At 37.9% G+C, this 15,299-nt stretch overlaps 1 protein-coding gene across 4 annotated transcripts in view; it reads right to left on the bottom strand.

The window, feature by feature from the left end:
- Positions 1-15,299, bottom strand: part of RABGEF1 (RAB guanine nucleotide exchange factor 1) — a 69,521-nt gene that overhangs the window by 18,239 nt on the left and 35,983 nt on the right. For 2 of the 4 annotated variants that reach the window (XM_045543193.1, XM_045543194.1), the window contains exon 4: positions 9,945-10,111. In XM_045543193.1, coding sequence (XP_045399149.1) covers positions 9,945-10,111 — 167 coding nt within the window. Of the gene's footprint in view, positions 1-9,944; positions 10,115-15,299 lie in introns of all 4 variants that reach the window. The other 2 variants (XM_045543192.1, XM_045543191.1) reach the window with 1 other exon arrangement.

Raw genomic sequence — 15,299 nt, forward strand, 5'->3', positions numbered from 1 at the left:
GACCTCCATTTAAACACTCAGCTGCTAGTAAAACAGGCCGAAAAGGCCTAAAAGGCCTGTTTTATTAGTAGCACTGGATCACCTTCTCCCCCAGCTCAGCATGATCACTGAAATTTCATGTTACAATTCAGAAAACTCCTTTTTCTATTTCTTTTTTTTTTTTGTTTTTTAGGAGACAGGGTCTCACTCTGTCACCCAGGCTGGAGTGTAGTGGTGTGATCATAGCTCACTGCAGGCTTGAACTCCTGGGCTCAAGTGATTCTGCTGCCTCCGCTGCCCAAGTAGCTGGGACTACAGGAATGTGCCACCATGCCTGGCAAATTTTTGTATTTATTGTCCATGTTGCCCAGGCTGGTCTTAAACTCCTGGCCTCAAGCAATCCTACCCCCTCAACCTCCCAAAGCACTGGGACTACGGGTGTGAGCCATCCCTCCAGGCCTCCCTTTTTCTATTTCTATTGGACAGTTTACACTCCAGTGCAGAGTTTATTTTATAATGTAAAATAACTTCCCTGCCACTTTGTCCTCATATCCTGCTTTAAATTCTTGTAGGACTTTACCACTATGTTACAGACCTGCTTATTGTCCATTTCCCCCACTAAAATGTTAGCTGCACGATGGCACTGTTCACTGCCTCATGCCTATAACAGAGTCAGGCATAGGGTTAGTGCCCAATATTAGTCAAATGAATAAATGTGGTCATTTATTATTGTTCCTCCCTGTGTAATATTATAACTATGCTGGGAGACAATTCTCTATAGATCTCTTATATTTCTACACATCTTGTGAGCAGAGGCAATGACCACCTTTGTTTTGTACCATCTTTTCAAGGATATTTGTATAGCAAACAGCCTTAGAAGACAGTGCCTTCCTCAAGAAAAGGGTAGACTATTTACTGTCCAGTATAATAAAGGGTCCTAAGCTCAAAGTTTCTCTCCCCTAACAAAACTCGCTGCTTGCACAGGTGTTACGTGCTATTCTCTGCATTGCTCTGTGGAAGCTGATACTCAGGGAACTAGTGCAAATGGTGATACTTTGGCTCTTGCTAATGCTGTAATAAACTGCCCTTTGTCTCTGATCCAGGAGACTAACGTCTTCTGCCAATATTCATGAAACTTGACAGGTTAACTTGTTAGCTTGCAAGTACGGTTATTCTCAGGCCCTTCCCAGTTCTTCCCAAAGGAGCTAAGTGATGGCAGGTTCGTGTTGGTAAGTTCTTTTAGGTTCTACAAAATTCCAAAAGGTTTTTCAAAGTTTTCTAAGAAAAAAACATAGTCCAGCAGTGTAAATGAACCTTTTTCTCAACTATTCTTTAACAATTGTCTGGGATCTTCTTTTCTATAATGTCCAGTCATTTTACTCTTGCTAAAAAATTTTTCTTTGTAGTTTAAAACACTGTAAGTGTCTTTCTTTGAATGATATTAATGCTGAGAGGTACCCTGTACACCTTCTTGACTGGCTGAAGTCTTTTTTCCCACCTCCAGTTTAAAAAACTTTTGACTATTTCTTTAACTATGTTTTCTGTATATTTCACCTGGGCTCTCATCATTAGCATTTAGATCTTCATGATCTATTTTCTGGGTTCATTAAGTTTTTTTTTGTTGTTGTTTTTAGGGTGTTAGGGTTAGGGCTGTCATTAAGTTTTGTTTATACTGCTCTTAACTGTTTAATCTATTTAGGTTTTAGCTTTGATGTCCATTTTTTTTTGTATTCCTAATTTCTGCTGCCTTCAATAATTTTTTTAGGAAAATAAATGTATTAGGGCTTTAATCCTCTTAACTAAAATTTAAACATTAACATTTGAAGTATACCAAGCATGCAGTCCTCATATTTGAGAAAGTCCATCTCACCGTGGAATATACCTTGAGGTCACTAGCAACTAGTTAAATATAGATTTAAACACGCCAAAGATAATTGATTCCTGTTAAATTCAATTACTGGCAAAATAAAGGTGATCAGAATTGTTAAGGTACACAGGTTCATTTTGTATCTCCAAAGAAAAGCCAGACGTCAATCATTTTTAGCGTTTTTGTGACTAATGAACTCCCATGTTCTTCACAAAGGTCATCATAAAAATCATAAAAATGTTTTAGCAAGAAAAATGTTTCAGCTCTTGCCTTTCCTTTATTGAGTAAGATGTGTGGTGGACTAAGTATTCCAATGATCTGCAAGCTACAGTGAGCAGCACGAGAGACACACAGTGCAGGCTAGAGCAACCAGGTAGCCACGCAACACAATTTCTGAAGGTTTTTTTTTTTTTTTTTTGAGAACTGTCTCACTCTGTTGCCCGGGCTAGAGTGAGTGCCCTGGCGTCAGCCTAGCTCACAGCAACCTCAAACTCCTGGGCTCAAGCAATCCTCCTGCCTCAGCCTCCTGAGTAGCTGGGACTACAGGCATGTGCCACCACGCCTGGCTACTTTTTTCTATATATTTTTAGTTGTTTGGCTAATTTCTTTCTATTTTTAGCAGAGACAAGGTCTCGCCCTTGCTCAGGCTGGTCTCAAACTCCTGAGCTCAAACGATCCTCCCGCCTCGGCCTCCCAGAGTGCTAGGATTACAGGCGTGAGCCACCTCGCCCAGCCTCTGAAGTTCTTTAATTCATTTAAAATATTTTGATGTCACTAGACTTTAAGCAGATGGAGCATTATTCATGATACTCTAGAGGTCCCATAGTGTCCAGTTGGCCCTCTTCCCTAAGTATGTGGAACTGTTAAACATGTGGTACCAAAAATCAGGGAACAGACTCCCGAGTTTAAGAGTTCATTAATGCAACTATGTAACGGGCTTAATTTTCTATTTAGCCACTGGTTGGTTACTTAAGCTTTCCAACAAGATTTGGGGAAAGGTCCAAAGTATTCATAGATGAGAAAAGATAAGCAAGTGATTTAAGAAAAAAATAAATATCTTGTTAAGAGGCAGCTAAGCTTCCTTTACCATCCTCACCAGGTGGGTTTCAGAGGGCACCCATGCAGCTCGTACCTCACCTTATTGGCTGGAATCATTGTGCCGGCTCTTCCCCCTAAACTAGCATGTGCAACAAGATTTCGTGCTCAGAAGAGTCGAACTTGGCTTTGATAGGGTTCAGCTTGGCTGTGCTTTCTGAATATCTTCTGAATAACTTCACTCATTATAAGACTCTTGTAGAGGTTCTTGGGGTGAGGATTATTTCCTTTAACAACTTTTTCTGGAACGCACTGTACTGCCTTCTTCAAAATGTCTGCACCCTCTAAGAGTCCCTGCAGAAGCCCTGAATGCCATATAAATTTTCCTCCTCCACCGACTTTTGGCTGCTCTACTGCAAGCTCTCAGGATCTGCCAAAGTGCACTCATATTTTCCCATTGCCTATTTTGGCTGCTTTTCTAACCTGGCTACTTCCATGAGTATCTTGTCTGTACGGGGAGTATCTGTCTTCTGTTTCATTTTGATCCATGTCCTGTTCCACGTTCTGGCAATTGTTCTTTTGTTTTGTTGTCAAGCACAAAATAACCAAGGAGAGGGCATGAGAGCCAACACCAGAGCCAGGAGGCTGCATTGCACCAGCCTCACACACTGAGCCGTCAGGGCTGCCCCTCAGGAGTGTTTTAAATTTTCTCTCATATTAGTACATTCTTCTATAACATGCTTTTTATTATTTTTATTCACTCATCACACTCAACATAGTTATCAAACCAGTCTTTTATCTACTCTTGTTTCCTATGAGTTACACACTCCGCCAGCTCAGATGGTTTCCCATTGTTCTTGTTGTCTCACTTCTCATCCTTGCTGTTTCTAATTTTAAAATTGAGTCCTGGGTTACTTTCTCCCCCCTGATTTTCTCACCTTAATTAAAGCCTATTTGCTGATTAAAGTTTCTCTGTTTGATACATACCTCTGTTCTTCTACTAGTAATTACATAGCAGGGCAAACTACTCCTTGCATAAACATATAGTTTAGAATAAGGGAGTCATTTCAAAGTAAAGAAGGGCATTTGGCGGGGCGCGGTGGCTCACGCCTGTAATCCTAGCTCTGGGAGGCCGAGGCGGGTGGATCGCTCGAGGTCAGGAGTTCGAGACCAGCCTGAGAAAGAGTGAGACCCCGTCTCTACTAAAAATAGAAAAGAAATTATCTGGCCAACTAAAAATATATATACAAAAAAATTAGCCGGGCATGGTGGCTCATGCCTGTAGTCCCAGCTACTCGGGAGGCTGAGGCAGTAGGATCGCTTAAGCCCAGGAGTCTGAGGTTGCTGTGAGCTAGGCTGATGCCACGGCACTCACTCTAGCCCGGGCAACAAAGTGAGACTCTGTCTCAAAAAATAAAAATTAAAAAAAAAAAAAAAAAGAAGGGCATTTAACTTTCTATTCATTCTGGGGAATAGACAGTGAATTAAGATGGAGCCATATCTTAAACTATGATATTTTTTTCTCCTCATTCAGATATGGAAAAAGTTTTTTCACAAGTGTTAATACCAGAAAAAGTTTTAAGTCTGTATAATACAATACCAGATTTTTAGAGAATGACTGTCCAGGAAAAAAACAATAAAATGAGCAAAAGGTCCTATGTTGTGTTTGACTGCTTTCTAAGTAAAAGGAGCTTATCAGAATGACCGCTAATAAAGAAATCTTGTTTTAAAAATGTAACAAAGAAACCCAGAAAGTTAGTTTATTTTTTTTTTTTTATTTTTTTTTTTTTGAGACAGAGTCTCACTTTGTTACCCGGGCTAGAGTGAGTGCCGTGGCATCAGCCTAGCTCACAGCAACCTCAAACTCCTGGGCTTAAGCGATCCTCCTGCCTCAGCCTCCCGAGTAGCTGGGACTACAGGCATGAGCCACCATGCCCGGCTAATTTTTTTGTATATATATTTTTTTAGTTGGCCAGATAATTTCTTTCTATTTTTAGTAGAGACGAGGTCTCACTCTTGCTCAGGCTGGTCTCGAACTCCTGACCTCGAGCGATCCACCCGCCTCGGCCTCCCAGAGCTAGGATTACAGGCGTGAGCCACCGGCGCCCGGCCAAAGTTAGTTTATTAAAAAGCTTTAATGCAAAGCCAACAGATTAAAGGGCCTGTACTTTGAGTAATTTAAATAGTTTGGGCAGCAAAAGAACTTCTCCAGAAGTCTTATTTAAGTGCAGTCTAATTATGTGTTTTGAAAATATTTTCATATAAATAAATACCCAGAAAAAAAGTTCTTTACCAAGCCAGAGACCTCATTAAGGTAGAAAATATGGTTTTCTAGTTATAATGGGAACATTTAACACCCAATTGGGTCTATATGCTTCAAAATTACCCTGGGCACATAAGGCTTTGTGCACATGACAAAGGAAATTTATACATCCTTCATTCATGAGTGACCACATATGTTCCTGAATCCATGGTCACTCTTAGATCTATCTGAAGCTTGGTTCTTATAGTGGGATTCTTAAATTCAAGTTAATTTGTAAAGATAACAAGTTTTAAAAACTTAACTTGTATTGCTGGGTATAATCCCATGCCTTTGGGGTCGAGGGCTGGTGGGGGGGCTAAACTTGTGAATTCTGCTTAGCTTCTCTTGCAACAACCCCTCTCCATTTTCTCAATAAAATTTAAATTCTTTTAATTTACATTTCCCTGACAATTCACGATGTTCAGTATTTTTTCATGTTTTTTGGCCATTTGTCGATATTCTTTCAAAAAACTTCTGTTCATTTCTTTTGTCCACTTTTTGATGGGGTTGTTTGGCTTTCTTCTGGATTTGTTTGAGTTCTTTGTAGATTCTGGATATTAGTCCTTTGCCAGATGTATAGTTTGAGAACATTTTCTCTCATTCTGTAGGCTGTCTATTCACTCTGTTGATTATTTCCTTTGCTGTGCAGAAGCTTTTTAATTTAGTTAAGTCCCACTTATTTATTTTTGTTGTTGCAATATTTGCCTTTGGGGTCTCAGTCATAAATTGTTTGCCTAGGCATTTGTTCCAGCAAGCCCACTGCTGAATATCTACCCAAATGAAATGAAGTCATTTTATCAAAAAGACACTTGTACTCAAATGTCTATCACAGCACAATTCACAATTACAAAGATGTAGAATCAACCAAAGTGCCCTTCAATTCATGAGTACATTAAGAAAATGTGGTATGTGTATATATACATACATACACACAAACATATGTATACATACACACATATATACACACCATGGAGTACTATTCAGCCATAAAAAATGAATGAAATGATGTCATCTGCAACAACGTGGAGGGAACTGGAGACCATTATCCAACCTGGAGGGAACTGGAGACCATTATCCTAACCCAGGAGTGGAAAACTAAACACTGTATGTTCTCACTAATATGTAGGAGGTAATCGATGAACACACGTGGGCCCAAAGCAACATAAAGGACATGAGAAACCAAGAAAAGCGGAGTGCAGGAGGGTGTGGGGGGATAAAAACTTACCTACTAGGTACAATGAACACTATTCTGGTGAAGGGCACACCAAAAGCCCTGCCTTAAGCATTGTACAAGATATCCTTGTAACAAAAACACTACCCCCTTGGATGGCTCGAGGTCAGGAGTTCGAGACCAGCAAGAGTGAGACCCTGTCTCTACTAAAAATAGAAATAAATTATCTGGCCAACTAAAATATATATAGAAAAAAAATTAGCTGGGCATGGTGACACATGCCACATGCCTGTAGTCCCAGCTACTCGGGAGGCTGAGGCAGTAGGATCGCTTAAGCCCAGGAGTTTAAGGTTGCTGTGAGCAAGGCTGACGCCATGGCACTCACTCTAGCCCGGGCAACAAAGCGAGACTCTGTCTCAAAGAAAACAAAACAAAACAAAACAAAAAACCACTACCCCCTTAATTAATATTTTGAAATAATAAAAATTAATAAAAAAATTTAAATTCTTTGCCATGTTGAGTTTTAAGAGAAAAATAGCTGATGACAACTGTATGTTCAACATAAATGGATTTTATGTTAATGGCAAAGCTGCCTGTCTCACTTGCAATGGAAATATTTCTTGTTTTGAAGAATATGAAAAAAGGTCAGGTGTGGTGGCTCACGCCTGTAATCCTAGCACTCTGGGAGACCAGGGTGGGAGGATTGTTTGAGCTCAGGAGTTTGAGACCAGCCTAAGCAAGAGCAAGACCCCGTCTCTACTAAAAATAGAAAAAATTAGCCAGGTGTGGTGGCACACACCTGTAGTCCCAGCTAATTCAGGAGGCTGATGTAGGAGGATTGCATAAGCCCAGGAGTTTGACATTGCCGTGAGCCAGGCTGACACCGAGGTGCTCTCTAGCCCGGGCAACAGAACGAGACTCTGTCTCAAATAAAATAAATAGATAAAAAATAAAGAATATGAAAAGGTACTGTAAGACTGTACCTATTTTAACATTGGCTAGTAAGATTAGTTAAAAAGAAAAAAGAGCAAAATAAATAACCTTCAGAAAAGTAATAGCACACAACATTTGCTGAATGGTAAAGCATTATAGCTTGATACTGCAGTGGGTATGCATTATTTAGGTGCTGTGATTTTAGCCAAAGAGAACACCCTTGGGAGACGATGAAACTGAAAAAACAAAAAAGTCTAAGTATAAAGTGTTTCCTGATAAGGATAAAATAGCTAAAAAAAAACCTTTAATGCAGTTTTGAAAATACTTAATTGTCTAGACTTGACCCATGTGCAGAAGAGGCATCTACTAGGATTGGAGAAAACAGGAATGATGTGGGAAAAGATGTGGGCAAGAATGGTTCATGGTTCCGGACCTCAGAAATCTGAGGAAGAGTAATAGTATGGGATGTAATAGGAAGAATTATCAGTTTATGGCAATGTCAGTGGAGCAGTTTAAAACAGAAAAGAATGAATTTTCATATTGAGTAGGTCCTTAAAATAAGATCTAAAAAGTTTACTTGGTGAGAATAACATTAAGTTAAGGTTTCTGAGTAGTTCTGATAAATTGAGTACAAAGCGCACTTTACACTACTATATACTTCACAACTTCACAGAAACGGCCCCAAATTGTACTTAATTCTCTCAAGAAATTTATATGATTAGTGAGTTGAAGCCACTTAGGTTAGGTTAGTTCAGGTTTAAAAAGTGTTTGTTTGTTTATTTATTTGAACCCCAAAAGGGCTTCCCTAGGGACATTCCCTAGGGACACTGAAAAAAACACCTGTTCAATATGAGGTATAGGTTGCACAGTGGCTCAAAGAATCTTAGGCCAGATCCAGGTCTCTGGTATCAACTACTGATGTCTTGAAAACAGTTAGGCATGGTGGTATCCGCACAAGTTAATTATTTCTTTACTTTAGCACCAATTAAAAAGTCAACTCAATAATTATAGAATAAGGGTACATTATGCTTCTGAGTAAAAGAAAAACAAACAAATCTAAGTTGAGCAATTTTCTAAAATATAATATTATACAGTATATATGCTATATGTACTATAGTATATATGCTAATTTAGTATAGATATTCTGTGAACATTTCTTATGGCTCAAGAATAACTACAAAACCTCAGTTTTTACTTCTGATAAAAATGAAAGTTTCATGTCACATGAACTCTGACATTTTCCTTATTAAGGAAATCTTATTGTTTCTAACTCAAAAGAAAATGATAGCTTGCTTGAACTCTAAAAGTTACTATTCGTTCACAAATACCTAGAGAAAAACGGGGCTGCTTACTTACGCAGTCTAATTACATTCATAAAGAGCAGAACAGAAAGGCTTCTTTTCTCCTTTACAAACTGAATTCAATATTTTAAAAATATTTTGACAGAATTCCACTGCTTATTAGCCCAGTGATGTCTGACCACAGCTAGAATATAGCTAATCAGTTAAATGCCTTGATATTGTTTCTAATTCCATTTTCCTTTCTCTTTAAGGCTTCCTTACATCATAGAAGAGACTTTTAGAGATGATTCTGAGTTCAATGCTTACAGAATGTCACAACAGAATTAATCCCGATTGGCCGGGCGCCATGGCTCACGCCTGTAATCCTAACACTCTGGGAGGCCAAGGAGGGAGGATGGCTTGAGCTCAGGAGTTCCAAACCAGCCTGAGCAAGAGTAAGACCCCATCTTTACTAAAAATAGAAAAATTAGCCAGGTGTCGTGGCATGCGCCTGTAGTCCCAGCTACTTGGGAGGCTGAGGCAGGAGGACTGCTTGAGCCCAGGAGTTTGAGGTTGCTATGTGCTATGATAACGCCACTGCACTCTACTTGAGAGTACAGACTCTGAGATTCTGTCTCTAAAAAAAAGGAAATTGAACAAAAGAATCCTGATTTACAAAATGAATTTCTTTATAGGCAGTCTTGTAAATTATCACCACAGAAATTATAGATTAAAGACAGGTGGAAGTTACAATTTCTAGTTCTGACACTGGCAAAAATCTAGCTGTGTAACCTTGGACAAGTCACTTATCCTCTTTAGTTCTGAACTTCCTCATCTACAAAATAAAGAGACAAACGTGGTGGTTGCTAACTAAGGTCCCTTTCAATGTCTAAATTCTATCTGTCCCTTCTCTGACTGAACATGAGGAAATTTAAAAATCAAAATACAAAAAATAAGACAGAAAACAACAACAAAAAAACCTACAATTACTGCTACTGGTCTAACAATTGTTATATAGAGTTAAAGGTCTACTATGGCAGTTTATACTATTTACAAGGCCACAAGTTAGAAAGGCTCATTACTTCAAGCTTAATGCAAAACTTGAAAAAAAAAATAAGGCTCATTACTAAAGTACACAATTCAGGTGGCTTCGATGTCAGAATTTCCACGTAAAGATGATCCAAACACCATTGAGTTGCAGTGGAAAAGTACTAGTTGGGAGTCAGGTTTAAACTTGGTTCAGAGGCTTTTCTTAGATAACTTCACATCTCTTGGTCTCAATTTTCTTAGGTGTAAAATGACACAGTTGCACTATATTACATCTATAACCTTTCCTAAAACCAAAACTCTGTGTCTAAGTGATTAGTCTCAACCTACCCTTTTGTAATGCATTGCTTCCAAAAACAGCTTGGTCTGTTTATAGATTTCTTGGCCTGTCTTGTGGAAGGTCTTGAGAAATTCTATGAACTCCTTAGACACTCTATCCGTTTCAATGCTGGTTTGCCGGTTTATGGAAGGACTGGGAGCTTTTGCTTCCTGAATTTCTGCTGAGAAAATTAAACATAATAAGTTTCATCATATAAAAGATTCATGCATGGAATTACTTTAAGTATCTAACTTAAGATTATTTAAATTATGTTTAATCAAAGTTAAACTTAAATTTAAATCATTTTATGTTTAAATGTTTGGACAACTTTCCTAAAAGTAAGCTAAATCTATTTTACAAGTAGACAAAAACTACATTGCCCTAAAAGATATTCCTATTCAAACAGAAGTTGCTCTATTAGTATGTTCTTAGCCAAAATATGCCATGGTTTGATCTATGTATTTAATCATTAGTACTGAAATGGCACTGCTATCTTGAACAACTTTCTCAAAGATTGCCTGAGTTTATAAAAATAGCCAACAAATAAAATAACAATCAGTAAAAGCACAAAATGTTAGATGACTTAAAAAAAAATTTTAGACCACCTTTCCAAATTCCATTTTACTTGCCAAAAAGGCAAAGGCTAATTTGTTTGTGTGCAGACTCAGTTATTTACCCACCATTCAGTCTGTAAGTCACACCGGTCAAAGCAAAAGAATGCATCCAAAGTAGCAAGGAACATGACAGAGTATACATCAGAGAGACGATGGAAGCAAATAATACACCACCCAATCAGTTGGACGTACAGCTCTTTCCCCTCTTCAAATAAATACACCGAAAGGAAAATGGGTGTCGTACAACAGTAAGTACTTTCAGGAAGTATGAACTATCACTGGGTCTCTGATCACATTCTAAGCCTCCTGATTTTGAACTATGCTCTCTGACTACTTACAAGGAATTAAAGTACCTCATACTCCCATGATTTCCTTTTATATACAAAATAAAGATAATTTTTAAAGTATCTTTTAAAGATATTAAAAGTCAACCTATTCCATGCTTTTTCAGAGTAATTTCCTATAACCTTATTAATCTTATTTTTTGAACTTGAGGACTTGAACTCGATTTTATTCCAGAGATATAACACATTGTAATGATGAGGTTGTAGTAAAGTTCTAAGATAAAGGCAATATTTCTATTAGAGTGACTGGTTTATTCAAGTGGGACAAACACATGTAAATTACCTAAAAGAATATACTATTATATTAACTATGCCAAACTAAAGAGTTCATTTCTCACTTATTATTACATAACTAGTTATTAAACTAACGTGATATTTGTGTTTGACTTACGTTCAAATAAAAGCGAAAGCACAATTTTTCTCCTAAACTGTACTAAAAATACTAGATAACAGAACAAAATTACATTTTATAGTTATCTCTCCAAATCAAGCATTTGCCTATCTTTTAAATCATCAGGACTTCCTAAATATGATTCAAAATCTAGAAACCCTAAAAGAAAAGAATGCAATCACATCATAAGAAAAAAGAAAAAAGCAGGCTGAGTTCGGTGGCTCACGCCTGGAATCTTAGCACTTTGGGAGGCCGAGATGAGAGGATCACTTTAGGCCAGGAGTTTGAGACCAGCCTGGTGGGAGCCAGTCTCTACAAAAATTTTAAAAATTAGCCAGGTATGGTGGCACACATCTGTAGTCCCAGCTACTCAAGAGACTGAGCCAGGAAGATCACTTGAGCTAAGGAGTTGAGGTTGCAGTGAGCTATGATCATACCACTGCACTCTGGCCCTGGGCAACAAAGTGAGACTCTGTCTCCAAAAAAAAAAAAAGGAAATAAAAAAAACAAACAAACAAAAAGAAAAAAGCACGCAAAAACCCACTGTATGTATGGCAAACACTGTAAGTCAAAAGTTGACAATACACTGGAAAAAAAGTTTGTAAGTGAATCACAAAGGGCAACTCTCCCTAAGGGTTCTGATAGAGAAGCGGGAAAAATCCAACAGTCCAATGGAAAAACGTGTAAAGAACACCAACAGTACACAGAAAGGAAACGTAGATGATCTTTACATAAAAAGGATGCTCGATCTCACTCAAAACGAATACGCAAATTAAAACTACTATAAGATGCCATTTTAAAAATTTATGCACAAAAATCTGAAGTTTGATTTTGATAAGGATATGGGAAACAGGCACTCTCATACTATGCAGGTGGAATGTAAAATAATATAACTTCAATGGAGGGCAATTTGGCAATAATCATCAAAATTAAAAACACATTAATTCTACGGCCCAACATTTTTATTTTTCAGAAATTTTACACTGATATAATTGCACATATATTAAAGGACATAAGTACAAAGCTACTCACTTTAGCATTACTTGTAATAGCAAAAGACTGGAAACACTGGCCTTTTACATTTTATAACTATATGGTATTTCATTTTATGGTTTAATCCATAAAATGGGGGGGTTGAAATAAGAATATATGTATTTATAAATGAGAACAAAAAGCACAAAAGGATACACAAAAAACTAGTAACAAAGCCTGTCGGAATGTGGAGGAAGGATGGTGGTAAGCGCTTAGGAACTAGATGGGTGAGGGACAAAAAGAAGAAAGGAAACTTTTGTCTGTACACTTTTTATTTTCCAGCTATTAATATTTGGAGATACTACCTATTTTTTATGCACATAACTAAATAAATCAGGCACAATCTAACTCAAAACAAAAGTGGCAGTATCTTTTCTGAAATATGTTGACATCTGTATGACTAGGAAAAAATTCTTTAATACTTGGAATTTAGTCCTTCACTCAATCTTATAATTTCAATTCTAGTCATGATGGATACCAGGGAGCAGGTTGACCCCACTACCTTAACAACTAGAAGGTCAGATATATACCCCTGCAAGAAGGGAAACAAACATGGTAAGTCCAAGAGATTCATAGCTCACTGCTGGGAAAGTTTTTAGGCCATGACGTGGGGAGAGACCACTCAAAGAGCCCAGCATACTTGCTGAATTGTGCAAACAGCATTTAGGGTTCAGGGAGGTCAATGTGGCTACAATTTGCATGGTAAAATTCCACAGTAATTTTGGTAAAACACCATGGCAAATTTACCACGCATTCTATTGGGAGGAGGAGGCTGTACAAAGAAGCGCCAGGTGTCCCCAGAGGGGCTCCCTTGAGTCTTTGACTGAGTATCACTCATGCATGTGAGGAAATTACCCCAGACTAGAGAAAGAACTACCCAAGTAAAATGCAGAACAATAGCACAAAGGGTGGAAGGAAGAAATGTTAAGAATCCTGTTGTAAGATTCTTATATGTAAAGTGATATATAATGCCATTTGAAGGTAGGTTAAGTTAAAGATGTATTTTGTAAACCCCAGAACAACCACTAACAAAAACAAAACAAAGAGGTATAGCTAATAAGCCAATCGTGGAGATGAAGATATAGTCATAAAGGCAAGAAAAGGCAAGAAAAGGAACCAAAACCAGACAGGATAAAAGAAAACAAAGAGCAAGGTGGTGGGTTTAAACCCTGTCTTATAAAAAAAAAAAAATCACATTAAACATAATCTAAATAGTCCAATTAAAAGAGACAATCAGATTCGATTAAAAGACCACACTATATGCTATCTGTAAGAAATCCACTTTAAATATAAACGTAGAGATATGTTAAAAACTAATGAAAGGAAAAGGACGTATCACTCAAACAATCAAAAGAGCTTAAGTGGTTATATCAACATCAGACAAAGTAAATTTCAGAAAATGGACCATATTACCAATGATAAAGAGGGACATTTCATAATGAAAAAGGGATTAATTCTTCAGGAAAACACAGCAATCCTAAATGTGTATGTGCCTATTAACATAGCTTCAAAATATGTACAGCAAAATCTGATAGAACCGAAAGGATAAACAAATCCACAGTTGGTAGATTCCAATACTCCTCTCTCAGTAGCTGATAGAACAGTTGATAAAGTCAGTAAAGAAAGAACACCTGAACAATGCTATCAACTAACTTGACCTATGTGACATTTATAGAACACTCCACCCAATAAATACAGAATATACATTCCATCTGACAAAATAATAATGGTAATAACTTACATGCAGTGAATGCCTATTATGTGCCAAGCACTTTTACAATGCAATTTTGTGTAAGCCTCACAAGTCTGTCAGGTAGTACTGGTGATTTTTACAAATGAGGAAGCTGAGGTTTGAAGACATTAAATAACTTGAATAATGTGGCAGTTATTTAAGTAGCAAAGCTGGAATCTGAACCCAGGTCTGCATGCATTAACTCCAAAGACAGCTCTTAACTGCTACACCTGCCTCCACACATCAAGGATAGGCCTGAAAACTTTTCAAAGGAACACTAATCCCTCAGACTTTGGAGGTTTGTAAGTCTGTCAGCACCAGGAAAACCCTAACCATTTCCTTTATTGCTTTGCTTGAGCACACTTCCCTCTCACAGATATTTTTCGAAAGAGATACTTTTGATTTTAAAATACAAATCTTTTAAAATGTAGGGCTGGGCACGGTGGCTCACACCTGTAATCCTAGCATTCTGGGAGGCCGAGGCAGGCGGATCTTTTGAGCTCAGGAGTTCGAGACCAGCCTGAGCAAGAGCGAGACCCCCGTCTCTACTAAAAATAGAAAGAAATTATACGGACAGCTAAAAGTATATATAGAAAAAATTAGCTGGGCACGGTGGCACATGCCTGTAGTCCCAGCTACTCGGGAGGCTGAGGCAGAAGGATCGCTTGAGCCCAGGAGTTTGAGGTTGCTGTGAGATAGGCTGACGCCATGGCACTCACTCTAGCCCAGGCAACAGAGTGAGACTCTGTCTCAAAAAAAAAAAAAAAGGAAATAAAGATGAATTCTATTAGCTAGTTATGAATTACCGTAAGTTACTAAGATCAAGGTTTGGCTGGTTTTCTCCAAACTTCCTAAAAATCAACCCCTACTAAGAGAACAGAAGTTCGGCTTAGAGAGTGGAAAGTGAGACACAGTTCAGGTGTTTGGTACTCAGGAAGGGTGAGTTAGTTTTGAAACGAGTATTCAATGTGTAAGATGAAAAAGTAAAGAAGAAAGATGGAAAAGAACAACTTCACCCACATTAATTACAGTTTTGGCTAGGGCCCAAATAGCAACTGCTTGCTCTTCAATTTAAAATCACTTTGCGTTTACAGAAACAAACCTGGTATTTCAAGTATAGCCAGTCAACCGTGACTATCAAGCTTCCCATTCCTCAATCTAAACACTCAATTTAAAAAGTAGTCTCAGCAAAACAAAATATGCTCTTGAATTATAATAATATTTACAGCTATCATTCAATGAGAATTTTCTAC

This window comes from Lemur catta, chromosome 2 (genome assembly GCF_020740605.2).
Source record: "Lemur catta isolate mLemCat1 chromosome 2, mLemCat1.pri, whole genome shotgun sequence".
Classification (NCBI taxonomy): domain Eukaryota; kingdom Metazoa; phylum Chordata; class Mammalia; order Primates; family Lemuridae; genus Lemur; species Lemur catta.